We start from the raw sequence: 27937 nt of genomic DNA, 5'->3' as shown, positions 1-27937 counted from the left end.
AAGGAATGAAGTACTGAGACATACTACTACATGGATGAGCCTTGAAAATATCATGCTAAGAGAAATCATTCAGACACAAAAGACCACATATTGTATGATTTCATTTATATGAGTTGACCAGCATAGGTAAAGCTGCAGAAATAGAAAGATTAACGATTACCCTGGATTGGGGAAGGGTTAGAAGAGGGGTTTGAGAAATGATAACTCAGGCTATAGGGTTTCTACTTGAGGTGATGAAGGTGTTCTAAAATTGGTTGTGGTGATGATTGCTCAGCTCTCTGAATACACTAAAAGCTGTTGAAGTGTACAATTATAAATAGGTAAATTGTATGGTATGTGAATCATATCTCAATAAAGCTATAAGTAAGTAAAAGCAACCCTATGCCCTGTGGACATCCAAAAGCTTTCCCTAAAATGGCTATAAATTGTCTTGGGGATGGCAATTTTATTCTCAGGGCCTCCTTTGGTGTCAGTTCTTTCTTTCTTTTTTTTTTTGATGTGGATCATTTTTAAAGTTTTTTTTTGAATTTGTTATGATATCGCTTCTGTTTTGTTTTTTTGACTGAAAGGCATGCAGAATCTTAGCTTCCCAACCAGGGATTGAACCTGCATCCCCTGCATTGGAAGCCGAAGTCCTAAGCACTGACTGGACAGCCAGGGAAGTCCCAGGTGTCAGCTCTTGATCCAAGAATTCTGGCCTGGTTCCATAACACACTGACCCAGAAATGGGGCACAGCCTTTTGCTGAAGATCGACCTGCCCAACCTTCCCTGCCTCTTAGGAAACATTCATGACTTCACTGTAGATGGGACAGAGGAGGCAGGAGGGGAGGGCATTACGGAAGAGTGAGCAGTTTTCAAAGGAACATCAGTATCCCGGTTTTTAGGATGCTCTTCACCTATTTCTTAATTGGGGGCGCTTTTCTTCAGGCCATCTCCCCAGAAACTCCCCCAGAGCAAACCAAATTCCTTTCTGGTGTCTCCTAGGTAGACATCTTCCGTGGCCTTGAGACTGTGCTTTCTATGGCCCATGACTTCACATTCCTAAGATACATATCAAGATACTTTTTAAGGAAGATAAATATTTCCTTAAGAAGAATTATGTTGTCATCGGTTAAGACACTAACGTGTTTTTTCAAGGTGGAGAGAATAGTTTAAAGAACCTCACGAATCCATCACCCTCAGCTCCAACAATTATCAATGTTTTGCCAATCTTGTTTTTACATGAGATAAATTCTTATGGGATGGGGGCTACTTTTAAAATACAAATGCTCCTATCAGAACGAGACAGAGAATATAGGCTTGACCACCTTCTGGTTCTCAATTCGGGGAATCCAGGGAGAGGACTGGAACGTAGGAGTGGCCTCCTCTCTGCTCATAGCCCGCGGGCTGAGGGTGGGCACAGAGTTGGTTAAGGTGCGTGGACCATGAGGATGGGACGGATGAAGGCGGGAAGGCGGTCCCTGGACCCTGCTCCGGGGCCAGATTGCGGGCGGGGCTACAGCGCAGTGTCGGGTTCGGGGTCCGGCGGCGCCCCCTCGCGGGAGTAGAATTCATCGATGATGTTCTGCGGGATGCGTTTCAGCATTTCCTTGGGGAAGATGCGCAGCAGCTTCCAGCCCAGGTCCAAAGACTCGAAAACGGAGCGTTTCTCGTAGGGCCCTAAGGACAGAGCAGGAGTGTTAAGGGTGTGTGTGTGTGTGTGTGTCGGAGTAAGGCGGTTGCTGCCTGAATGCCCCCAACGCGCCTCACCCTGGTTGATGAAGCTCTTCTCAAACTTCTGCAGGAATTCCAGGTAGAGCAGATCCTCAGACGTGAGCGCCTCCTCCCCCACCACTGCCTTCATGGCCTGCACGTCCTTCCCGATGGCGTAGCAGGCGTACTGGGCGAGGGCGGGGGAGGGGATCGGCAGTCACGGCAGGCTTACCGCAGGAGCCCCGTGTTCCCCCATCTGACTGCGTGCGGGGACCCCGAAAGGGGAGGGGTTGTTTGCCAGAAAAGCTCGTGATCCAGCTAAGGCTCCAGCCTCCGGCTTCTGAAACTAGCTTCCCCACCAGCCCTTGGGCTCACTCCTTACCAGCTGGTTGGAGACATCTCCATGGTCCTTTCTGGTCATTCCCTCCCCAATGGCGGACTTCATCAGCCGCGACAGGGACGGGAGGACGTTGATGGGGGGGTAGATCTGGGGGGAGGAAACCGGGAGTGGCAGAAGGCAGGGTCCGAACTTTCCCCTCCTTCCCACCTCTGCTTGTCTTCCCTCCCTCTGTGGTTCTCCCGAGACTGGTCCTTATTCATCCCACGGGAAGATGGGCTGGTCACACCCCTCGCCCTTTATCTCCCACAAATCCTGGGGCTTGGGTATACAGGTGTCTAGATGTGTGCGCCTAGAATGGAGGGGGGAGTTCATGAAAGTCTAGCTATTTCAAAACTTTTGATTATTACTGAGATGAAAACGAGTGAAAATAGTTCTTAACTGCAAGGAAAGAAGCTGCCAAACAAAGAGGAAACAGTCATGGGGGTGACCTTTAAGCTCCGATGGGACAGGCATATTATTCACCACCTACTTGTGTCAGTTACCTATTGTTTCTGTTCAGTAAAGCAAACTACTGGAAAGAAAAGAGAATTGGCATTTATTTTGTATCTATGATCCGCTAGATGCTTTCTAGATCTATATTTACTTTCATACTATATACTTTTTTGTTGTTTTGCTTTTTTTTTTTTGGCTGTACTAGGTGACATGTAACCAAGCATTGAAACTGTGCCCCCTAGCAATGGAAGCATGGAGTCCTAACCACGGGACCACCAGGAAATTCCCACCAATTTATTTTGTTCTCCACAATGCAACTGTGTGATAAGTATTATCATTCCCATTTTACAGATGTGGAAACTGAGGATTAGAGAGATGAAATGATTTTCTAAAGATCCCACAGCCAAGGAGGCTGGACTCCACCCAGACTTGTCTTCTGTCTGGGGACCAAACTGTCTTCCTGGGGATTATCTCCTGTTTGGGGTTAGCCTTGCCCAGCCCCGCCTCATTCACTAGAGGTTCACTAGAGGTGAAGTGCAGTGGGAAGTGGCATACTAGTTAGTAGTCACTGTCTTTGGAGATGGTGGAGAGAGTTGGAAGTGGGTAGAGAGGGGACGGTACCTGTCTGTTATGAAGCTGTCTGTCCACGTAGATCTGTCCTTCTGTGATGAAGCCTGTCAGGTCTGGGATTGGGTGGGTGATATCTGCAAGGAGACACGTTGATGTCAGTATAGATGGTGCTCAGGTCTCCACCCACTCAGGGCCATGCAGGTTCTATTCCCTCACAGGAGTGGGTGACAGGTGGAGGCGAGGAAGGGACAGTGCCTACCCTGCTGGAGGAGCGGAAGAAGCATGGGTCCTGTCAGGGTCCGGGTGGGACGGGAGGGCAGGGGGCTCAGGGGGCAGTGGGCAGGGAGGTGGCTTACCATCATTGGGCATGGTGAGGATGGGGATCTGAGTGATGGATCCGCCCCGGCCCTCCACACGGCCTGCCCGCTCGTAGATGGTGGCCAAGTCGGTGTACATGTACCCGGGGAAGCCTCGGCGCCCGGGCACCTCCTCTCTGGCAGCTGAGACCTGCAATACCCGGGGGCCTTGGGGTAAGAGGATGATACAATGAAGGGGCATGGGGGTTCAGTGACCACGAGGAATGAGGTGGGGGTGGGCCTGCGTGGGCCAGCTCCGGGCTCATGACTGGGGGGGCTGAGCCCGACCCCCCTCGCCAGCCAACTCACCTCCCGCAAGGCCTCCGCATAGGAACTCATGTCCGTCAGTATGACCAGCACGTGCTTCTCACACTGGTAGGCGAGGAACTCTGCCGTGGTCAGGGCCAGGCGTGGGGTGATGATCCGCTCGATCCTGCAGGTATGGCCAATGGTCAGAGCACCTGGAGGCCAGGCCTGTGCTCCGTTTACCCCCGTGCTGCGTGGAGCACGGAAGCTGGTACAGTGCACAGCTGCAGGGGACTGGGGAAGATGGGCCCCAGCCCCTAGCCCCCAGGTCCAGGCCACGGCTCCTGGGAGACTGGGCCCTCAACCACATCCTGCTGTTCAAGGTGGGAACAGGGACAGAGGTGAACTGTACCTTCAGCTCTGAAGGTACAGAGCTGAACTGTACCTTCAGCTCCCAGGACAGTTTATTGGGTTTTTGGGTTTTTTTTGCTATCACCTGACCTACAGATTTAGATTCCCATTTCCTCGACTTTTAAAATAGCAGTTTTTCTAAGCAAAGGGTTTAGGGGAACATCTCTTTAGTGGTGACCTTGTGGAAGCAAGTCTAAGATGAGGAGCTGTGACTTGGGGCAGTGGCTGGATGCAGGTTATAGGGAGGGTGGATGGGCTGCAGGCGGCCAGCAGGCGGTGGTCTGGCTCTCGCTATCTCCTCATGCACTGTCCCCACCTCTTCCCCAGCCTCAGTTTCCCCATCTGCACAATGAGGGGTTGTTCTCCCAGCTCTGGCGAAGCCTGAGACCTGGGCTCCGGGCCTTGGTAGTGCAGGGCCTGCTGCCTACAGGTAGTGTGGGTGCTCACGTGGGGTCGTTGGCCAAGTTCAGGAAGAGGCAGACGTTGCCCATGGTGCCGTTCTGCTCGAAGTCCGACTTGAAGAACCTGGCTGTCTCCATGTTCACCTGGACACACAGCAGGGAGGGCTGGAGGTGGGGCCAGGCCCCTCCCATCTCTTCCAGTAAAGCCTATTACTGACCAGCTATCAGTCAGTGGGGTCTCATCAGAACCCCAGAGAGAGGTTCAGACGTCAGGCTGAGCTGCCCACTGTCACCCTGCTCCTCACCTGACCCGCTAAGCCTCTTGTTCCTCTGAGGGTCCCTGGGTTCCCCATCCCGAAGCCATCTTTTCTCCCCTAATTTCCTCCTCTCCCAGCTGCCCCAGAATCCTCTTGGGGTTGCTATGGGGAACACACTGCCCAGCCCTCAGTCACACTCTTGCCTCTCCCAACAGACACGCCAGAGGCCAGGTTCTCAATGAGAAGGATAACGCCTCCCCCCTTAGACTGGGTATGCCTGGGGCCAAGGGGCCAAGGGGCCAAGGGCCCGCCCGCCACCTACAGAACCTGCTATCTTCCCAACCTCTCTTACCCCCATGGCTGCAAAGACGATGGCAAAGTTGTCATCATGATAGTCCAGCACGGCCTTGGACTTCTTCACCAGCCCAGCCTGGCGGCAGATCTGGGCGGCAATCTGGGGACAGGAGGAAGGATGTCAGAACTGGAGCCTGAACTGGCGCCTCTGGGCACCCCTGAGGAGTGTGGACAGGGCGATGTTCCGTCCATCCTCCTGCTGAGGCCTTAGGTGGGAGGGACCCAAGGTCACACATGGAAGGGCTGCCCTGGGTCCTACGGCCGCTCCCAGGGGAGGGGCTGCCCCAGCCCAGGGTGCCTGTCATGAAGAGCAGGGTGGAAAAACAGGTCCAAAGAACAACTACCTACCTCGAGTTTGGGGCAACTAGATCCTTCAGAATCCCCTGTCCCCCCCGCCCCATGCTGGGATGTCTCTGGGGCCAGTGGGGCGTGGGGTTACCAGATCCAGGATGAGCAAGTGTGTAGGCAGGAGGCAGGCTCACTTAGACCATCCAATCACTGCAGGCATTTTGAAGGTGAGCTGGGGTGCATCCAGGAGTAGTGGGGGTGGGTGGTCAGGGGGGACCATCTAGAAACCTGTCACACCAGCTGCTCTGGGAAGAACTGGGCTGGGTGGTGGTGGCTCTTGGTGGTGGGGGTAGGGTAGGAAACTTGCCCAGAGAAGTTTCACACAGTTGTGGGGCTGGCGTGAGGTGGGGTTTGCTCAGTGCAGGCGAGTGAAGACCACTATGAGGACCAGTGGGTAGAACTGTCTTCTCAGCTGAGCAGGACTTTGCACACTGAGGCTACACGTGGGCTTGCTCGTGAACCAGTGGGGGCCCCACTCATTCAGGAAGGAGGTTTGCAGATCTGTCTGCGGGCACCAAGGGGGCCTGTGCAGCCCTGAGGCCCGGGGCTGCCACATGAGAGCTGCCGGTGACCCCGGCTCCCCTGGCCCCTGCCCGCTCGGCACAGGAGGCGCCCTTGCCGGCCCACGAGCTCTGGCCTCTGCGCTGTCCCTTCCCCTTGGTCATGCCTGCAGGCCCCCATGCAGTCCTCACCTCATTGTGGGGGAGCCCGGCTGCTGAGAAGATGGGGATCTTCTGACCACGGGCAATGGTGTTCATGACGTCGATGGGCGAGATGCCTGTCTCGATCATCTCCTCGGGGTAGATGCGGTCGTGGGGGTTGATGGGCTGGCCTGGGAGACAGCAGTCACAGGCCCTGCTGGAGGGTTCAGGCCCTTCCCCGTGTACCGCCCCCAGCCCTGCCCCAGTAGCACTGCGGGACAGAATTTTCTTTGATGATGGAAACGAGCTCTAACTGCGCTGCTCAGGATGCAGGCCTGGCCACCTGTAGCTACTAAGCACGTGCAGTGGGGTTTTGATATGAAATTTTATTTCATTTGAATTAGTGTGTATTTAAATAAAAACCACAGCCCATTGCTCTGTTGGATGGTGCCATCTAGGCACGTTAGAAGTGGCAGAGGGTCTTGGGCATGTGGGGAATTTGCACAATGATGATGGCATTTCATAGGAACGGGACATGAAGTGCCGCTGGCCCTGGACAGGGAGGCCTTTGCCGCTGTCGTATCTCACCAGATCCGCCTGTCGGTCTGACCAGTCCTGGGGGTGAACCCTGGGCAATGGCCCTGGGCAATATCTGGGGCAGAACTTCCAAGTGTGAGGTGACACAGGCTGTGACTGGGGTGGGGAAAGGTGGTTGGAAGCTAGGTCTTAAGAGCTGTCCAAAGCCTCACTTACCGTTGATGTCTAGGAAGTCCTCGGCCATGACCACTGGCCCCTTGTCAATGGGTTTGCCTGAGCCGTTGAAAACCCGACCTGGGGGTGGGTGAGGGGGGTTGGAGCATGCTTAGGACCAGCCCTGGGGCTCTCACTGCTGCTCACCCTCCACCCCACCACCAGCTCCCACCTGTCCCTCCTGCCCCAGTGCCCCATGTCCCCCTTCCCTCAGCCCTCAGTGACCCCCAGGGAGCTGGCTACAGTGACTGTCTCCTTGGGGGCCTGCCCTCCTCTCCCGGAAACCTTTATAGGCAAGACCTTGGCTGGGACAATGACTCTAGTGGGGCGTGTTAGAGCTGGAGAGAGGAGAGAGCCAGGGACGGCAGATCTTGGGAGAAAACTAGGGGATGCGCAGTTCACTCCAGCTTGACCCCAAATGTCCTCGTCCTCTAGTTTACTGAAGCTGCCGCCTTCATGTAGTGAACACCTGCTGTAAGTCAGGCCCTGAGCGCAGGTTGGGGGTCAAAGAGAAGGCACAAGCTCTGAACTCACAGGGCTCCCAGGGAGGCAGACAGATAGGGAGGCAATGCCAGTGCAGTCTGTTAAGCCCTTGTCAGGGGCACTGCACTGGATGGACAGACAGGCGCTGCACCCTGCCCAACCCTACCCCTCACCCAGCATGTCCTCCGACACTGGGGTCCGCAGGATGTCCCCTGTGAATTCGCAGGTGGTCTTCTGGGCATCGATCCCAGAGGTGCCTTCAAACACCTACAGGATAAGAGGTTAGTTACTTTAATAAGGGGTTTGCTGGGGAGAATGGGGCCTCTCATTCTAGGCTCCCTTTGTGTCCAGCTCTGGGCAAGGTGCTTTCAGGAAAAACAGGCCATTTTCTGGCTTTGGAGTCTATGAGAGCATGGAAACTTTGTGGGTTCGTTCCTTTATTCAACCAGAAACATCCTAGTGACACCACTTACCTGCACAACTGCCTTGGTCCCAGACACCTCGAGCACTTGCCCGCTCCTCTGAGTCCCGTTGGGGAGGGTGAAGTTGACAATCTCAGCGTACTGGGCAAACTGGCAGGAGGGGAGAGCAGCCCAGAGGGACAGTGAGGCCAGAGGTCTCCTCCCCGTCTCCTGCCCAGCCCTCCCCAGCCTCAAGCTCCTTGCTCCCGTCTTGTGCCCAGACACTCTTGGAAGTGAACTTGAGGGACTGGTTAAGTGGAAAGCTTGAATTCTGTTTGCAAGGCAGTATACTTGGGTGGGTAGGATCACTGACTTTAGAGTTGGAAGACCAGGGTTAGAACTGAAACTCTGACACTTAGAAGCTGTGTGACCTTGTAGAAGTTACATAATGTCTCTGAACCTTACTTTCCTCATCTTTTAAGTGGGAATAATGCTAACCCCTATTTCATAGGGCTGCTGTGAGAAGGAATATATACTATATGGTAAGTCATTATCTGGCACTGGGACCTTGTAACAGCTCAATAAAATGTAGTAGTAATTATGGCTGCTTAGGTCTCCTGATCATTGTTTCTGCCCCGGTGGACTAATGATGAACACATTGGCAAAGTGCTCTCCTTGGCTCCCACGTGTCCCCATCTACCAGTGGCAATCTTTCCCTAGTCACGGGGCTGGGATCAATTCATGTGTAGTCCTCGCAGTCTTCAGGAATAAAAAGAATCAGGCAATCACTTCTCTTTTGGTTAAGATCAAGTGAGGTATTCATTCTTAGTGTTAGAATCAGGCCAATCTCTGGAATATATAAAGAAATCTTACAACTCAACAACAAAAAGACAAATACTGGACTTCCCTGACGGTCCAGTGGCTAAGAATCCGCCTGCCAATGCAGGGGACACAGGTTTGATCCTTGGTCCAGGAGGATTCCACAAGCCATGGGGCAACTAACTCCATGGGCCACAACTACTGAAGCCCGTGCACTAGAGCCCGTGTTCTGCAATTAAGACCCACTGCAGCCAAAAACTAATTTGTTAATTAAAAAAAGATGAATATGCTATTTTAAAATGGCAAAGGATCTAAATAAACATTTCTCCAAAGAAGATATACATGTGCCCAGCTAATTAGTCATTGAGCTTCCCTGGTAGCTCAGCTGGTAAAGAATCTGCCTGCAATGGAGAAGACCTGGGTTTGATCCCTGGGACGGGACGATCCCCTGAGGAGGGCATGGTAACTCACTCCAGTATTCTTGCCTGGAGAATCCCCATGGACAGAGAAGCCTGGCTGGCTACAGTCCCTGGGGTCACAAAGAGTTGGACACGACTGAGCGACTAAGTGAATAGCACAAACTAATTAGTCATTAAAGAAATGGAAACACACAATGAGATAGCACTTCACACTCACAACTGTAATAAAGACACATAATAACACGTGTTAAGGTTGTGGAGGAACTGGAACTCTCAGACACTGATGGTGTGAAGGTGAATTTGTGTGGCCACTTTAGAAAATAGCCTGGCAGTTTCTCAAAAGGTTAAACACAGAGTCACAATATGACCCAACAATTCCCTCCCCAGGTGTACACCCAAGAGAAATGGGAACACATATCCACATAAAAACTTGCATATGAAGGTTCACAGTAGCATTATTTACAATAGGCAAAAAGTGAAAATAACCCAAAAGTCCACAAACTGATAACTGGATAAACAAAGGTGGGATATCCATGCAGTCAGCTTTAAAAAGGGATGAAGTACTGACACAGGCTACAACATGGATGAACCTTGAAAACATCATGTTAAGTGAAAGGACTCAGACACAGCAAGCCACAGAGGACATGGTCCCACTGACACGAAATGTCCAGACCAGTCAAATCCACAAAGCAAAAAATGAGTGATTGCTGGGGGCTGGCGGAGAAAGGATCGGGGCTGGCAACTTACAGGTGCAGGGGTTCTCTCGGAGGTGATGAGAATGTTCTGGAATCAAGTAGTGCTGACGGTTGCACAAATCTGTGTATAGACTAAGACCCACTGAACTATACACTTGAAAAGAGTGAAGTTTATAGTATATAAATTATAACTCAACTAAAAAAAATGATCAGTCTGTCCCTCCAGGATCAGCGATGGGCAGGTGGGGGCTGCTGGTGGGAGTCCCCAAGCCCTGCTGTCTGCGTGTATTTCAGGAGCTGAGTCCTAGAGAAGGCGATGAGCTGAGCCACAGAAGCTGGGCTGAGAGGGCAGCCCCTCCCCTCTGACCCTGGGCCTCAGCTCTGGTCAGCACCAGGACAGCTAAGTCCTCTACCTTCGCCTTCTTCCAGGGGAGGTACCGAAGAGATTATATAGCATCGCCCGGCATCCCTCAGCTTGCTGCCCATCCATCTTGCTTCCTTGATTCACTTCAGGGAATAAGTCATATCATAATCCCATAAAAATAAATGATAAAAAGACTGTACCCCTCTATGTAGTGTTTCTAATATTCTGGGAAATTAAAGCACTCCTTTAAATTACTCCTTGGACATTAGAGGAAATCAAAAGTAAAATGACAGGAGAAACAAAAAATAATAAAAAGGATAGCAATGCCACAACTGATAGCAAGCTGTACAATGTTTTCTGACCATAAGCAAAGTAAGGTAGAAGCCGATAACAAAGACAGTGAGAAAAAACTTCCTATGTTTGGAAACTTTGAAACATTCTAAATATCAGATTAGAAAACATTTAGCACTAAACAAAAATGAAAAACTATTTTTCAGCATATATGTGACACATTTAAAGTTTTAAATGCTTATATTAGAAAAGAGATAAGGTAGAGGTAGTTTTGAATGTATACAACATGAAAAGTTAGAAAAAAGAACAGCATTAAAATTCCAAATAAAATTGAAGAAATAATAACAGGGCAGAGATCATTGAAAAAGAAACAGAAACATAATAGAGAAGATCATCAAAGTCAAACTGGTTCTTTGAAAGCTTAATAAAATAGACAAATCTCTGGCAACGCTAAGAAAAAAGACATGAGTAAATAATTGTTGCAATAAAAAAAGTCAAAATTAGCTGTACTAATACTATTAAAAATAATTTTAAACTCAGGAATAACTTTATGCAGCATTTCAGATCTTATTAAATGAATAAATTTCTTGAAGAATACAAATCAAATCCAATTAAAAACAAAATAGAAAGCCAGGATACACCTATAATCTTCAAGATATCAGATAAAAAACTTAAAATATTTCCATGAAGAAAACACTAGTCCCAGATAATTAGTGAGTTCTAACAATCAAGAAACAAATAATTTGAAACTTACTTAAGTTCTTCAAAAGACTGAAAGAAAAACTCCAGTCTTAATTCATTTTATGAGTCAAGGATAATCTTGATACAAAATAAGATATTAATGGGAAAATTATAGGCAATCTCAATCATGAATATAGATGCAAAAATACTAAGCAGACATTAGCAAATGAAATCCAGCAACACAAACAAACCAAAGAATCAAAGAAAAATTTTTAAAAACAAAAAATGAAGATAAATGCACACTCACACAAATAAAAATAAAAAAAACTAAGCTAGGATTATTCCGGGAATTCAGTTAGTCTAACATTAGAAAATCTACTAATATGTTTACTTTATTAATGAATTAGAAGATTAGAAAACACATTATTTCAACAAGTTTTAGAAAAAGTTAAAACTACCCATGATTGAAAACAAAAACAAACAAAAAGAATAAAACTATTCTTTGAAAACAGAATAAAAGGGGAATTCCTTAACCTTAAAAAGTAGACTCAGAAAACCTATAGAAAATAGTATAATGTATAAAACATTCTCTTTAAAACTAGAAGCAAAACAACACTGCTTGCTATCATCATTCCATTCAGCTTTATTGGAGGAACTAACCAAAGTAATAAGATGGAGAGAAAATAGAGATTAGAAGAAAACAAAACTGTAAAATGAAAAACTCTCAAACCCAAATCTAATAAGGTAGTATCCCCGAAAAAACTTTAGACTAATTTTTCTTATAAATATAGATGCAGAAATTATAAATTATAAATTAACTATTGGTCAGTCAAATCAAATAGTATATTAAATAAATAAGCAAATATGACCAAGTAGGGTTTATTCCAGCCATGCCAGCTTAGATCAATCAACCTTTGGGAATCAGTCAACATTTCACAACATTGTTCATAATAATAGGGAGTTTGTGAACCTAAAAGAAAAATTGCACAGGATTATGTAAATAGAAGCCAAAAGGCTTTCGATATAATCCAGCAGCTGTTTTCTAATGTAGTTCTATGTAAAACAGGAATGGAAGGTAACTCCTTGCATACTAGACATCAGTATGCATCAATATCCTTGTAAATGGTAAAATGCTAAGCCCATGTCATTTCCAATAAAATCAGTAATGCACAGAGAGACATGCTTATATCACCACTGTTACACAATATTGATTTGGAAATTTTAGTTTATATATATAGTAAGACAGAAAAAAAGTTGAAAAGTATACTAAGAAACATAAATAATGTTCTATTTTGTTTTATTTTCTTTTTTAAAAAAATATTTTTTAATCGAAGGATAATTGCTTTACAGATTTTTACTGTTTTCTGCCAAATATCAACATGAATCAGCCATAGATTGTTTTTTGAAAGGTTCAGAAATGTTGAAGAAAGGCTGTGGAAACATTCCAGATTATAGAAGGCTAAACAGGCATGATGGTTAAATGTGATATCCGGCCCTAGACTGAATCCTATTCCAGAGGGAGAAAAATGCTTTAATAAAAGACTTAGTAGGTCAGCTTATAAACTGGAATATAGATTAAAGTAATCTATTAAATATAGATTAAAGTATCAGTGTCAATTTCATGTTGATGACTACTGTGGTTATGCAAGAGTATATCCTTATTCTTCAGAAGTACACACTAGAGTTTTGGATATAAGTTACCCTCAAAAGCTCTAAAGAAAATGAAAACAAGAACACATACACACACACACACACACTCAGAGCAAATGCTAGAACAAATAGGTATATGGATGTTCCTTGTACTATTTTTATTTTTGCAACTTTTTATAAATTTGAAATTGTTTTAATAAAAAGTAAAATTAAAGTATGCCAATGGAAAAAGAGACATGATTCCCTTTATTTGCAGATGATGTTGTATATCTAAAAACCTTCAGAGGAGCTAGTTTAAAATGAAAACAAATAAAAACAACCCCGCCCAGAATTAACAAGAAAACTTGGCTATATATAAGATAAATATATAACAATCAATCTCAAATTATATTCCATTATATGTTATTATAAGATTTGAATATAGTTCCCTGTTATACAGTAAATCTTTGTTGCTTAGCTATTTTAAGTAGCTTGTACCTGTTAATCCCATTCTCATAATTCATCTCATTATCCGAAAAATAAAATAAAACGGAGTCACTCTTGGTTTGTGTTCCCTTCATTAAGTTTTATAGTCATGACTTTTCTTCTGTGTATGTTTGCTATACCTCAATTAAACTTAAAACAAGACAAAACTGAATCACTTTGTTGTACATCTGAAACTAACATAATATTGTAAATCAACTATACTTCAATTTAAAAAGAGTGTGTTTCCCCCCAAAAGAATCACAGAATGTTAAAAGGGTTCAACAAAATTTATGCAAAAAGCGAAAAAAAAATCAATTTCTCTCTTTTCTATTCCAGCAATAAACAGAAGAGGAAATGGAGAGAAATTTTTCATTCACAATAGGGTCAAAACCCATAAAATGTCTGGAAATAAATTTAACAAGAAAAGTACAAGGAAACAATAAAATCTTACTAGAGGACAGAACACAAGCCCTGAACAAATGGAGAGAGAGCAACGGAGTTTTCCAAAACAGTGTGACTTACTATTATAAAAATTCAAATCCTTTTCATATGTATATAAATTCAGTGCTTCCCCAATGGATTGTTTCTCCTGGAACTTAAAAATGATCTTAAAATCATTTAAATGTCTGAGAATATCCAGAAGCAGTTATGGAAAAGATTAGGAGGGGAAGACTTGCCTTGTCAGATATTAAAACAAACTCTAAAGCCACTGAGGTCAAGTGGTCAGTGTTGGTGTGAGGGAAACAGTGACGTGGGAAGGCTACAGTTCTGAGACAGAGCCTAGATTTTAGGAGATTATTAGAGAGCAAATGTGGCCTATGAGTTCACAGGAGAAAAGAATCTATTGTACGAATGGTTCTAAGATAACTGGGTATCTACTCCCATCATAAACACAGAACAGACTCCAGGCATATAAAAATTTAAATGTAAAACTAAAACAAACAAAAAACCAGAAGAACTTTTCCTCTTTCCTTCTTAATTTAGCTAAATAGCTAAATAGCTTAATTTAGCTAAAATCTGGATAAGAGAGACATCTTTAAGCAAGATAAGAAATCCAGAAGCCACAAACAAAAAATAGAAATCTTTGATAATATAAACATTTGAAATTTCTGTATGGCAAAGATACCATCAACAAAGGTGAACAATAAACAAAGCAAAATGTACAACTCAATACATAGGGAGAGTTCACAGAGGAGGAAGTGAGACGTCAACAGAGAAAGATACTCAACTCCCCCTAGTCATCAGGGAAACACGCACCTAGAAGCAAGACATAACTAGTCTTAGCTATTAGGCAAAATTACAGGTGAACACATATTCAGGGATGAAAAGATGCTAGGAAGTGGGCCCTCTCATGTATCACTGCCTTGCTGGACAAGCAATTTTGCTCCAAGTTGTCAATATCTATATAAAAAGAAATATACACTTTGAACCAGCAGTTCTATTTTGGGAGAATCTATCCTGCAGCAATAAAAGGCATCCGTATAAAAGGGATATATATTGATGTACTATTTGTAACAGCAAAACCTGGAAACAGCCTGAATGCCTATCAAAAAGGAAGTACATCACAGTACATTCATACCACAGTAAATCCAAACCACAGTCACTATCAAAAAGGATAACTAAAATCTACCACAAGGAGGAAATACTCCACACATTTTAAAAGGCTAACAAATACCAACATTAACATCTAACATGTTTGTATTTGCCCACGTATAGCAGGATCTTTACTTGGTTATCAAGAGGTTGGGAATAAAGAGGTCAGGAGCAAATAGTTAACTTTGTGTTTTTAATTTCACTAGTTACAAAAAGCATGTTTTGTGAGTGCACGTAATTAAAATCTAAAAAAAAAAAAAAAAAAAGTTGGGGGACGTCCCTTCACTGCACGCGGTGGGGGTTCCATCTTTAGCCAGGGAACTAAGATCTGGGAGGTGCCCCGTGAGGCCAAAAAATAGAAAAAAAAAAAAAAAATTTGGAGACATATTCAAGTACAGTGATGTGGTTGTCACCATCATTACTATCGTTATATTCCCTGCTGTCCACAAGCCAGTGACCCTAAGGGCCAGGGATGAGGGGTGGACGGCTCAGTTCCCCCAAAGGGCGTGAGCAAGGCGGGGTCCCCTCTCCCAGGGCACCCCTGTTGGGGTGGGACCTGGAACCCGAGGCTTCCCAGCTCTGACAGTAGCCCTGGCTCGGGCCCTCCTTGTCCCGTGAAGAGTATGCCAGGAAGGCGACCTTGGTCTCCCCTCGGGCACCCTCAGATCCCGCGGAGTGGGGACCCTGAGGGAGGAAGCGCGCTCCAAGGGGAGCGCTCCGAGGTCCGCGAGGGGACCGGCTTTGGCTTCGCAGCCACGAGGGGGAGCCCGAGAGCAAGGAGCCGCGGGCTGGGGCCGGGAAACCGGTGAGGTGCGGTCCCGGCTCCTTCCCCTCTCCCGCTCTCCGCCGGCCTGCCCCTCGCTCTCGGAAACGGCCACTGGCCTCGTTGTCTGCGGCGTAGACGGTGGGTGCCAACCCCAGGGGGAAAACTACTGGACGGAGCCCCGGCCCCAGTGGGCCCCAGGGCAGTCACGCAGTGGACCCAAGAGAAGACAGGCAGCTGGGTGATAAAACCCACCGTTTTTTTTGTGTGTTTGTGGGTGAGGGAGAGGGGAGAGGAGCTGGCACACGGAGTGTCCCTGAAAGATGAAACATCAGAGAAAAGGAACTTAAAACAGCAGGAAGGTTACAGCCAGACAGAAGGAAGAACGGTCAGAAGCACGGGGCAGGCATGGAGCGTACTGTCCAGAATCCTTTAGAAAGAGAATGCCAGTTATTTATTCGCGGGGAGGGGTGGGCTTAGCCACTTAGAGCAGGGTGTGCAGCAGTGAGCTTGTATTTCTACCCTGATTCCCAGCCACAGGCCTGATTCTCTCAGTTCTCACTGTTCCTTATTAAGAGAATTGCAGGGACTGTGGACAGTTCAATGCAACCCTCCTCCTTTGCTGCAGATTCAACCTCGATCCCAGCCAGCCAGGGGGCAGGCACAGGGGCCTGGAAAGTTCTTAGCAAGCCTGGCAGGACGTGTACAGGGTGTGCTGCCTCCCAGACCTCTGCCCCTGACAACACCCAGGGCAGTCTGGGGACTCCTCCTTGGAGACTGTTGTCTGAGCTGATACACACAAGCTTTTTCCCTGAAGTTTGGGAGCCACCACAGACATCTAGAACCAAGTCTGGTAGATAAGGTGAGTCTCAAATAAGAGCCAGTTGGAAACAGAATATAGGAGCTGAAGATCCTCCAGAGCAGCGGTTTTAAGTGTGGTCTGGGTCTCCAGGCAGCAGTAGCCACTGGGAACATCTCAGGAATGCACATTCTTCCGTCTCAACCCAGGCTGCTGACTCAGAAACCACTGCTCTAGTGAAATCTGTCTAAAGTATCCCAGGCAGGTGGACGTGAGATATCCAGACTCCTGTTTATTTATTTTATTTTGATTTTTTTCCCAGACTCCTGTTTAATGCTTGCAGAATCTGTGCACTTGTGTGTGCAGGTACGTGTGTGAGTGTATGAGTGTGCTTTTGTGAGATCAGATCTTGGAGTGTGGCTATTCCAGAATCTAGAAGAGTCCATTTTATACTTGACAAAGCAGAGGCGTAGCCTTTTCTGGGTCACAGACCCTAGAAAATCAGATTAAACTGTGGAAACTATCTCCCTCCCCTACAATGCACATGCATATGACTACTTTCTTAAAAGGTCTGCATACAAATCAAAACCACAATGAGGTACCATTACACGCCAGTCAGAATGGCTGCTATCCAAAAGTCTACAAGCAATAAATGCTGGAGAGGGTGTGGAGAAAAGGGAACCCTCTTACACTGTTGGTGGGAATGCAAACTAGTACAGCCACTATGGAGAACAGTGTGGAGATTCCTTAAAAAACTGGAAATAGAACTGCCCTATGACCCAGCAATCCTGCTGCTGGGCATACACACTGAGGAAACCAGAATTGATAGAGACACATGTACCCCAATGTTCATCACAGTACTGTTTATAATAGCCAGGACATGGAAGCAACCTAGATGCCCATCAGCAGACGAATGGATAAGAAAGCTGTGGTACATATACACAATGGAATATTACTCAGCTATTAAAAAGAATACATTTGGATCAGTTCTAATGAGGTGGATGAAACTGGAGCCCATTATACAGAGTGAAGTAAGTCAGAAAGAAAAACACCAATACAGTATACTAATGCATATATATGGAATTTAGAAAGATGGTAACGATAACCCTGTATGCGAGACAGGAAGACAGGCACAGATGTATTGAATAGTCTTTTGGACTCTGTGGGAGAGGGTGAGGGCGGGATGATATGGGAGAATGGCACTGAAACATGTAAATTATGTGAAATGTGTGAAATGAATCGCCAGTCCAGGTTCGATGCATGAGACAGGGTGCTCAGGGCTGGTGCACTGGGATGACCCAGAGGGATGGGATGGGGAGGGAGGTGGGAGGGGGGTTCAGGATGGGGAACACAGGTACACCCATGGCGGATTCAAGTCAATGTATGGCAAAACCAATACAATGTTGTAAAGTAAAATAAATTAATTCAAAAAATAAAACTAGAATGATTGTGTTACAACTAAAAGATAATAATAATAATGTTCTTTCTCAGCTCTGTAAGGGGTCATGGCGACTTGCTGCTCACTTTGTGTATGCTTACCTGGACTATGTACCTTTGGTGACCTGTATGTAAAATACCAAGAAGTCATTTTGATGTACGATCTTTTGCCTTAAAATGTGTGTGACTATGCCTTAGACTTCTAACAGGTGGGCCAGTTCTCAGAGCTTTCTGAAAATCTGCTTCCCAGGCTCTGAGCCTCAGTCGGGCTTGAATAAAATTCATGTTTTTTTTCCTTAAGAAAAAAAAGAAAAAAGTTTGCATACAATCTCCAAGCTTTTAGTACATGGCTAAGAACTTCGTATTTATTTTTGGCCAAGCGGAATCTTAGTTCCCTGGCCAAGGGTCGAAGCTGGATCCCTACAGTGAAAGCACTGTATCCTAACCACTGGACCACCAGGGAATTCCTAAGAACTTCTGACCTACACAACTCTTCCCACCAGCAATTTTTCCTTTTGAGGAAGATGGAAGCAGAAAGCGTTATTGCCTGTGTGATTCAATCTGGGCAGAAGGTGGCGCTATAGAGACAGAATTATGGCATTTTTGCCCAAGCAACTCTAGAACAAGGGATGTGAGACAGTGGAGAGAGATGCATAAACGTGTCTTCTCCATCTCCTGCACTTATGAGGCTATCAACTGCTGGCTCCTTTCCTTCCCTCTGCAAGCCCAGGGTTCTCTGAGTCTCTCCATCACCCAGTTACTATGTTCTGCAAGAGTTACAGAAGCGTCCAGGAATCTCAGGATCATAGCCTGGGATCTATCTCCAGTTTCCTAGTCCAGCCCCAATTTACAATTGACAATTGGATGTCTGTATGGACACTGACTCTCCTTACCATGCAGCGTCCTATAGAGACTGACAGGTAGGGAGTGTGATGGAGGTGGGCAAGGGGGCAGGAGATTCACTGACTATTTAATTCGGCATATCAGCATATCCTAGCTGTTCTTGAGGACGAATAATAACAATACATTTATCTGATTTGATCCCCACAACAGCCCTATTGTCAGTTAACAGATGAGGAGATGGGTTTACAATCCTAGACAGATGGTTCTCAGACCTCGGGGAACATCAGATCACCTGGATGGCAATGAAAAAAAGCTTCTGGGCCCCACCCTCAGAGTTTCTGTCAGTCTGGGGTAGTGCCCTAGAATCTGTTGTTTTTTTTTAAATTTTTTTATTTATTTATTTGGCTGTACCAGGTCTTAATTGTAGCATGTGGGATCTTCAGTCTTCACTGCAGCATACAGGATTTTTTAGTTGCAGCATGTGGGATCTATTTCCCTGACCAGGGCTCGAACCGGGGCCCTCTGCATTATGAGTGCAGAGTCTTAGCCCCTGGACCAACAGGGAAGTCCTAGAATCTGTATTTCTAACAAGGTCCCAGGTGGTGGTGCTGCTGTTGATCTAGAATTGACAGGTAGTTAATAGAAAGGGTGGGATGATCTGGGATTAAAATTCAAGAAGTCTGAGTCACACTGTCTGACTCCATCACTTCGTTCCAGGACATCCCTGACACTAATGGGCCCAACTGTGATGTCCATATGAGCTCAGAATCTGTTTTCCAGAAATGAGTGGGTCTGATCTTTTTGAGAGGGCCAGATTTTGAGAGGCCCATAATCAGTTATGCTCTTAAATTCATTCATTCATTCACTCACCCTTCCTTTGAACAAACTGAGCATGCATGATGGGCTGGGTGTTCAGTAAAAGTGCAATGTGCAGCCCGGGGAGCTTGGGATTCATAAACCCCATCCAAGTCCAACTGTGGGGGTTAGGGAGAAGATTTGGTCACCACATGTGACCAGTTGGTGACCAAATGCCTCGATGGATGCTGCTGGCAAGACAGCACACAAAGTCAAGAACAGGGACAAGCTCACTGTCCAGAAGGCTAAGAGAGGCTTCCAGGAGAAGGTGAGTCAGAAGAAGTGATGAGGAAAAGGTAGATGAGAAGGCAGAGTATGTGCAAAGGCCTGGAGACATCAATGGGAGCGCCACACAGAGACAGTGTGGGTTTCTAAGTGGGGAAGGGAGAGTGATGAGACGTGGAGAGGTGTGCAGGACCCTACCAGATGGAGGGTCTGTATGGTGAAGGCAGGGGGAGCCCTAGTGAATTTGGACTAGGGGAGGGACGAGGTTGGGACTGCATGGTAGAGGGTGGGAGGGCTCCAGGCTAGGGACCCAGAAGCCACGGCTATGAGAAGGGAGCAGTGGGTGGGAGATTGCTGAGGAACATGAGCGCTGACGGACAGGGGTCCAGGAAGCGAGGGATCAAGGATGGCACCCAGATCCAGTTTGGGTGTGGGTGACATGGGGTGGGAGACAGGGGTGAAACTAACAGTGGGGGGGAAGCAGAGTGACCTGGGAGCTTTGCAGGGCTCTTTGTGTCTCAAGAATCCCCAGCCTCGAACTCAGAATACTTCCAGTGTCTGCCACGGTTCTGCAGTTCCCAGGGACACCAAATCGCCCACACCCTCCTCCGTGAGGCATACTTCACTTCCCACTCCAGCTGCTGACTCCCAGGCTGAGGTATTCCAAAGACCTTTGAAAGCCTCCAGGTCTGGAAAAAAGTTAGCTGCTATCCATCTGCCTGCCACCTCCTCCTCTTTCCTATAAAAAAAATCCCTGAGCACCTGGTGGGAGATTCCTGCCCAGGGAGAAGTTAGATACAGCCATTCTACTGATGAAGAAAGAGGTGTGATAGCCCAGTAGGCCCTGCTGGTGGCTGGTAGGAGCAGGTCTCTTAAAGACCAGGGTGGGGCCCACAGAAAAGGTGGGAGGGGGAAACCTTGGGTGCCTGAGGGTGGGGGGATTAGGAAGAATGGGGTGGGAGCCTGGGAGACCCCCAAGGGCAGGGCAATTTAGAAGAAATCAGCGCAGGGGCAGTGAGCGCTAAGATTTAATTGTCCCTGGGAAGAGATGGAAATCTTACCTTGACCTGGTCCAGCACCACCAGGGGCCCATTTACACTGCACACAGTCCTGTAGGCTGCGGGAAGGGTGGAGGTGGGTGAGGGTCTCATACTGACAGACAGACAGACGGACTCACAGACACACAGAATCATCCTCCGCCTTCCCTCCCTCTAAGCACCACCCCCACTCCTCTCGGGACCAGGCCGTCAGGATCATTAGCTGTGACAGGGCCAGCCACCATTGCTGTAAGGGTCATGCCCCTGTCCGCAGGGCCCCCGCTGTCTCGGACACCTGCAGGAGGCTGGGGGAGGGCCAGGGCGAGGGCAGAGGCCTCCCCTCCCCTCCGCAGCCAGCCAGAGGTCTTTCTTACCCCTGAGGCTGTTCTGGCCTCAGCCCCCACTCACCCACTCCCTCCTCTCTGACCCACAGCATTTCCAAAAGCTGGAGATTCCAGAAGAGCTGCCCTCTCTACCCACTGCCCCAGCCCTGGCAGGACCACACTCCTCTCCATCACCCACTGACTGCGCACTCTGTGTGTGAGTGGGGTGCGGGGTCCAGGCATCCGTGAGAAAGGCCAGCAGGGCCCTGCTCCTCCATGAGGCCGGGTTCATGGGGTGCCTGTGGGGGAGGGGAGAGCGCCGAACCACAGAGGAGGAGGAAGCAGGCTCTCCCCATGCTGGTGGCTGGAGAGACCCGAAATGGGGACGTGAGCTTGGCTCACACAGAAGGACTGGGCAGGACATCACGAAATATTTCCTAGCTCCAGTTCTGGGGACCCCAACCGGGGAAGCATGGCCTGGCAGGCAGGAAGCTTGCTCGGTTCTCTGAGGGGCTAGCTGAGGGCCCCTGAGTCCCTCCCTTGCCTATAACCTGGGGACATGGTATCCCTTCCCCAGGTTCCTTTCAAAGTTCCAATGAGACAACTGGGAGGAAGGAATCTGGCAGGGTGGGATGGTCGGGGGCGTCTTCGAGGGCGCTAGGTCACTTCCAGGCTGGAAGGGCCTCCAGTGGGAAAGGGGTCCAGCCCTCTTCCCAACAGGCCAGGAGGATGGGGCCCAGAGGAGTGGGAAGCCTGCTCAGGGTCACAGACTTTTGTGGCAGAGCAGGGACTGGGACACCTCATGCTTCCCATCAGGCCACATGGCTCCCAGCCACCTGCTCTCATGGTTCCAGCGAGCTGGCTGCCCAGCTGCCCCACCAGGTGAAGCTAAATGTCCCGGCCCACACCCTCCATGGTCTAAGGCTCAGTGGTCAACCCCTTTTTTCTGTGAGATCTAAGTTCCTTTCCCAGGGACTTGGGCTGGGACGACCAAGTGGGCAAGGGGATCTTTGCACAGATGTTTGCCTGGTTCTCTTGAGCAATTAGGAAAAATCAAGAAAGAGAAGCTCTTCTTGGACTTGGGCCCAGGGCCAGGGCACTCCTCACCTTCCTGCCCTCAAACCACCACCCACCTGAACCATCCTCTTCTCCTTTTCCCACTTCCATCTTAGCCAGGCCCACCCCGGTGGCACCAGGCTCTAGAGAGGGCTGCGCCCAGGGTCCCCGGCCAGCGCTCCCTCTCTCCGTGGCCTTTCCATCAAGCAAGCTCTGGTATCTTCCCTCTTAAAACCATGCCCTCTGCCCCAATCCTGCGATGATCACAGCCCAGCCTCCCACAAGCCTGCCATCAAGGAGGATGAATGGGATGTGGCTTCGTGGAGGCACCCCACACCTCACGCTCCAGTGTGGCTCTGCCCTGGGAAGGGATGACAACCTGGACGTGTCCCCTGCCCCCCAACTGCCACAGCTCCCTGGAGGCCCTGCCTTAATCGCCCCCTTCCGACCTCCTCCGGCCCCCTCCAGCTACTCCTCAGCCTATTTTCAAACCTTTGGATGCTGAGACCTCAAGATGGTTACCTGGCTCCGACCTCTCACATCTGCTCTCCCAGCTCCGCTTCCCTCCCTCTCTCCCTTCAAGCCTGACCATCGGAGGCTTTCTCAGTACCAGGCTATGCAAATAAAGGAGGCAAATAAAACATGGAGCCTACAATTTAAACAGGGCCAAAGTGGCTCAGATGGTAAAGAATCCCCCTGCAATGCAGAAAACCTGGGTTTGATCCCTGGGTTGGGGGTCTTCCCCAAGTGGGTATGGCAACCCACTCCAGTGTTCTTGCCTGGAGAATCCCATGGACAGAGGAGCCTGACAGGCTAGAGTCCATCGGGTTGCAAAGAGTCCGACACGACCCATAACTAAGCGCAACGCAAAGAGGAAATAATTGCCAACTGTTACAAACAGAAAGAGCAGGGTGGGTGGGAATGGGCTGGAGGAGGCAGCTTGCAGGAAGAGCCATTTGAGCTGAGGCTCCAAGGTCAAACGGGGTCATCCAGGCAGCCCCCAGAGAGCTGGAGGAAGGGCACAGCTGGCCCAGGTGAGGCGGTCCTGAGGCCCGGAGAAGGAACTCAGGGCCTATGGGAAACAAAGAAGGGCATCGTGGTTGCCTGGCCAGGCTCACCTTCCCTGTGAGAGAGGACTCGTAATGGCAGAGATGCCTGCAAAGGCGCAGGAAGACCCGGCCTCTGGAGGGCGAGGACAGAGGCTATGGCATCACCCTCCCCACCAAGAAAATCACCCAACAGCTCCACACGCCCTTCCTGGCCGGGTGGCTTTTGCCCACATCCTCTGGATTACCAGGACTGTGTGGAGTGGAGAGGGCTGGGGAGCCCAGCAGAGGGAAGGTGAAGGACTTCGAGGACAGGGGAGGAAGCATGGGGCAGGGAATGAAGGGAATGCTTCCCTGCATTTCCAGGGAAGCGCTGGCATCTTACTGGTCAGTGGAGAAAATACCAAGACTAGCCAGAAGATGCAGGGGGGGTGGGGGCATGCAGGGAGGTGGCGGTGCAGGAGAGGAAGGGTGCCCCCCACCAGGTCCAGAAATCCCCAGGGAATCATTTCTAACTCCACCGGGGGAGGGGCGGGGGAGATGAGTCTTTCAATTTCCTCCCTTTGTTCACAGCTGACTCCCCTCAATTTCACAGCTTGGTGATACCCAACAACTCTACCTGTGGAGGTGATGGTCACAAAGAAGGCAGTGATCTGGGTGTGGATCTGGGGGAGCCAGGCAAAGTGCTTGCCTGCAGTAGGGCTGGGAGCTCCATCCGCACTTCTCAATTCCACGCAGCATGTCTCGAAATTTCAGCTCATCACAGCCCCATCCACAAGCTCCCTTCCCAGGCTTCTGGCAGGCCTGGAGCTGGGCTCTCATTGCTGGCTGATCAGCACTGGGGGCATCCCTAGTAGCCCAGTTAGTAAAGAATTCGCTTGCAATGCAGGAGACCACGGTTCAATTCTTGGACCAGGGAAGATCCCCTGGAGAAGGGATAGGCTACGCACTCCAGTATTCTTGGGCTTCCCACGTGGCTCAGCTGGTAAAGAATCTGCCTGCAATGGGGGAGCCCTGGGTTCGATTCCTGGGTTGGGAAGACCCCCTGGAGAAGGGAACAGCTACCTACAGCAGAATTCTGGCCTGGAGAATTCCATGGGGTCACAAAGAGTCAGACACGTCTGAGCAACTTTCATATGGCATAGCCTGGACTATTCATTGCAGATAATCCAGTTATATGGCCATTTTCATTCAGCCTCTGGCTGCTGGCTTCCTTCGAGGCCCCTTGACTGACCAGGTCCTTTCCCTCAGAAACCCCAGAGCTGGCAAGCACGAGAGTGTCCTGCTTTCCAATTTGTCTGTTACTTGAGGCAGATCACATCTCGCCCCTCAAACTAGGGGTGTCTCCTCTGTCAGAGTAGACAGTGTCTTTTCTCAGACCCTTTCTGGTTTGTGCAACAGAGGTGTCCTTGCTTGGAAGCCAGGCCTTTTGTCTGCAGCCACTCCCAACTCTGACTGTGTCCATTGCATGGAGTGGTAAACTGAGGCCCAGGAAGTTGACTGATCTCTCCTAGGGCCCACCACAAATCAGGAAAGTGGTGATGCTCAAGCCTTAGAGCTCCTACCCCAGGCCCGGGGCAGGCCCCTGACCCCGGAGGTGCTGCTGGAGGCAGGGGTTGAACCAGAAGACCCCTGAGGGGCACAGGCCTCCAGAGACTTTGCAGACACTCCCCCCAGCTGCTCTGCCTACCCCCTCTCCATTGTCCTAGCTGACACTCCGGGTTGTTCTCCGGGCTGCGGGCCCCTGCCTGCCCCCACCTCCCCACCGCCTTCCCCGCCTTCCCCGTCAAAGGCTCAGCAGGGCTCCGCTAATTAGGGCTGGCCCGCCACACCTGCAGCGTCCTGGGAGCGGGCTCAGGCGGGCGCCCATGCGTGAGGCCAAGGTGGGGGCAAGCCCAGGGCAGCAGGTCCTGCACCTCCTCCCTGATCCCCGCTGGAGGGATTAGGGGAGGGCGGGCAGGGGTTAGGAGGGTTTTTAGAATCAGCCCAAGACCCTGAGCAGTGGAACTCTTTCTGTCACCTCCTCTGCCCTTCGGCTGAGGAGACCAAGGCGGCCAGCGGTTTGGCACTCAAGTCCCTAGGCGATCTGACCTGGCTCCCGCCCTCCTGCCAGCCGGTTCATCCTAACCTTTGCCCAGGCTGTGAGCCCTGATCCGTCGTCTTACCATCTTCTGCCCCACACAGCCAGCTACAGCCCCAGGTCACCTCTTTTGGTGCAGAACAGCTCTAGCTCCAAGGAAGGCAAACGAGTCCCTTCCTTTCCAGGGTGGATACTGCCGGGGTCCCTCCCCATCCTGATTCCACCCCACGCTCCTTTCTGACCCATTCCCCTCCCTCTGCCACTGCAGAGAAATCACTTTGGATGCCTCAGGCCTGTTTAGTCCACCTCCTCCTCCAGGAAGTCTTCCCCTGGACTCATCCCCACCCATGGCCAAGTGAGCTGGGGAGCGGGGACCCAGCTGCCCCGTCCCCTGGCCCTCTGGTCCCTCAGCTCTCCTCCTGGGTTCTTTCTGCCTCTACACGAAGTTCTCTTGCCTGGAAGTGCTTAGAGTCCCCGGGCAGGGAGAGGAGGGCAGAGAGGGACTCAGGAGTCCAAACCCCCAGGGAGAAACAAACCCTCCAGGCTTCGGAGGAGGAGGGGCGAGTTGGAGGAAACTGCAGAGGCACGCTGAGGAATCCAGCCTCCCTCGGGTGGGGGTGCCGGCCGGCCAGGGCCCCTGGGTTGGTGCTGGGAGGACACTTGTGTGCGGCGGAGGCACAGGAATGGCCTTTGTCATCGCAATGACATCTTTAACGCAGGCATGGAGCGAGGGGCTCACCCCCGCTGACCCGTGACTCTGGGTCGGCTGTTGGGTGTGAACACAGTCGCCTGGGTAGGGGCCCCACGGCGCAGACCTGGGGGTCACTGCGGCCCGGGCTTCCAGCCCGGGGTCAAACCCCCTGGGTGTTGCCCGCTGTGCCAGGGCTTGTTGACTGTACAGAAGCCGCTGGGAGGGGACTGGCGGGAGGGGATCCTGGGGTAAGGTTGCACCCTGGGAGGGCACATTCCAGGAAGGAGGAAAGGGAGCCAGACCTCAGATCCGCCCCTCCTCAGCACCCAGGCAGCTCTCGAATTCTCACAGGGGGAGGGGGAGGCCGTCACAGGGCCTGGACAGAGGTCAACCAACTCTGCTCACGTCTCCAGGTCTGGGCTCTGGACCCAAGGGGGGCCTAGTCACTGCACATTTCTGGGCCTTGGTGACCCTAGCTTTGCCCTAGGGGAGAATCTGGACCTTCATCTTCCCCGGTCCCCCATAGCCCCTCCTTGATAAATCTGAGCCCACTCAGTTTCTCCTTGGCTGGGGTTCTCCACGCCCCTCAGTGTCCCCCAAGGGCCTCAGCCAGTGCCCCCACCCGGAGCTGCCCCCCGGAGCCCTGGGCCTGGTCATTCTGCTCCGCTCTCCACTCTCCATGGTGGGGGCGTGCTGCACCCCAAACTCTCAGCTGCCCCTCTGTGCACCCTGCCTGCCCCCGGTGGGGCTGGCCGATGGCTGCAGCGTCAGGCCAGAGTCCCCCCCCACACACCCTCTCGGGAGCCTCTGGCTCTGCTTAGCTGATGCCGGCCAGGCCGGTTTACTCCAGTGAGCTGGGTGTCTTGAGAATTCGGGAATTTGCCATACCAGACCAGGGAGCATGACCTTGGACAAGGAAACACGAGGGGCGGGGGTGGTGCGGGCTTTGGCCCTGGGGGCTCACCAGGTTTGTGGCCCCAGACACCCAGACTCGGCCCACGCCTGCAGGACAGGCACCCGAGCCAGCCCCAACCCCCCTTAGAAGCTCACCAGGGCCTATCCAGCACCCACAGCCCCCACACCCGACACCCGGGTGCCGAGCACTGGCCCTTCTCCCAGCCGCGCCGCCCTTCTCCCAGCCGCGCGCACAGACGTGGGACGTCATCTGACCAGTCATCCATGTTCTCCCTGGGAGCCCGCATGCTGGCTCTCACGCCCTCACCTGAGCGCACACACTGCGTGCACACACTGTCTCACACATCTCCTTTCTGATGGTACACACTCTCAAGCTATCACATTCATATTCACACACATATATCATCACCCAGGTGGAGATGGGAGCACCCTCCCCCCAGGCACACCCCTTCCCCAGAAGGCACACGCCACGGCAGGACACACACGGGGCCCATGTTCCCCATCCCGAGAATGCACACCCCCCAGGGCACTTGCTTACACGATTACTCACGCTGAGTATTCTGGGGGTGCATAGGAGCACACCCCAAACACATTCACAAGGGGGCGCACACGCATGCCCTTGGGGGCAGCTGGGAGCTCTCTGTGGACCTGGGGTCTCAGTGCAGGGTCAATGATCACAGGAGGGTTCCTGCAGCTCCTCCGCGGCCGCTCCTCTGGGGTACCCTGCGCTGGAGACTTCCGTCCCCCCGCCAGGGCCACTCGGCAGGACCCAAGCCCCCTAAGGTCTCCCCCGGTCTGGGCCCTCCTCTGACCCCGAGGCTAAGGAGCAGGGCCTGAGGACGCAGCAGCCCACCCGACCACACCGGCTCGGGGTCATACTCACTGACGCGAGGGTGGGTGATGTAGTTTCGGGTGACTGCCTGCACGTGTTCTCGGGCGGCGCCCAAGCTCGCGCCTCCGCCGGGGAGACCCCTGGGCCTACTGTCTACTTCCGCGGCCATGGCGAGGTGGCGGGCTGGGAGCAGAGTGCCTGAGCCTCCCACAACTCGGGCCGAGCTGGAGCTGGAGCAAGCCGGCCGGCCTCCTCGGGCAACCGCCCCTCCTTCAACCCTCCTCTCCCAGGGTTGACTGTAAACAGGGAAACCTG

The 27937-nt window shown here is 50.4% G+C and overlaps 1 protein-coding gene across 1 annotated transcript; it reads right to left on the bottom strand.

Moving 5' to 3' along the window:
- Positions 1-473: 473 nt before the first annotated feature.
- Positions 474-27937, bottom strand: ATP6V1B1 (ATPase H+ transporting V1 subunit B1). The gene is made up of 14 exons (XM_065929491.1): positions 27674-27937; positions 20704-20759; positions 7816-7914; positions 7516-7609; positions 6863-6940; positions 6161-6300; positions 5119-5220; positions 4556-4653; positions 3761-3884; positions 3452-3602; positions 3147-3229; positions 2076-2180; positions 1751-1880; positions 474-1660 (listed from the first exon to the last, which is right to left on the bottom strand). The coding sequence occupies exons 1-14, from the start codon at positions 27789-27791 to the stop codon at positions 1497-1499; spliced, it is 1542 nt and encodes a 513-aa protein (XP_065785563.1). The 5' UTR covers positions 27792-27937; the 3' UTR covers positions 474-1496.

The sequence above is a fragment of the Muntiacus reevesi genome, chromosome 3 (genome assembly GCF_963930625.1).
Source record: "Muntiacus reevesi chromosome 3, mMunRee1.1, whole genome shotgun sequence".
Classification (NCBI taxonomy): Eukaryota; Metazoa; Chordata; class Mammalia; order Artiodactyla; family Cervidae; genus Muntiacus; species Muntiacus reevesi.
Note: the sequence above shows the minus strand (reverse complement) of the source record. Positions and strands in the feature narration are given on the sequence as shown.

Excerpts from the sequence above, each read along its gene's own strand:
- ATP6V1B1 (XM_065929491.1), bottom strand. The coding sequence starts at position 27,791 with ATGGCCGCGGAAGTAGACAGTAGGCCCAGGGGTCTCCCCGGCGGAGGC. Across the intron at positions 6,941-7,515 it reads AGTGTCGGAGGACATGCTGG|GTCGGGTTTTCAACGGCTCA; the intron begins GTGAGGGGTAGG and ends ACCCACCCCCAG. Across the intron at positions 2,181-3,146 it reads GACAGCTTCATAACAGACAG|ATCTACCCCCCCATCAACGT; the intron begins GTACCGTCCCCT and ends TCCTCCCCCCAG.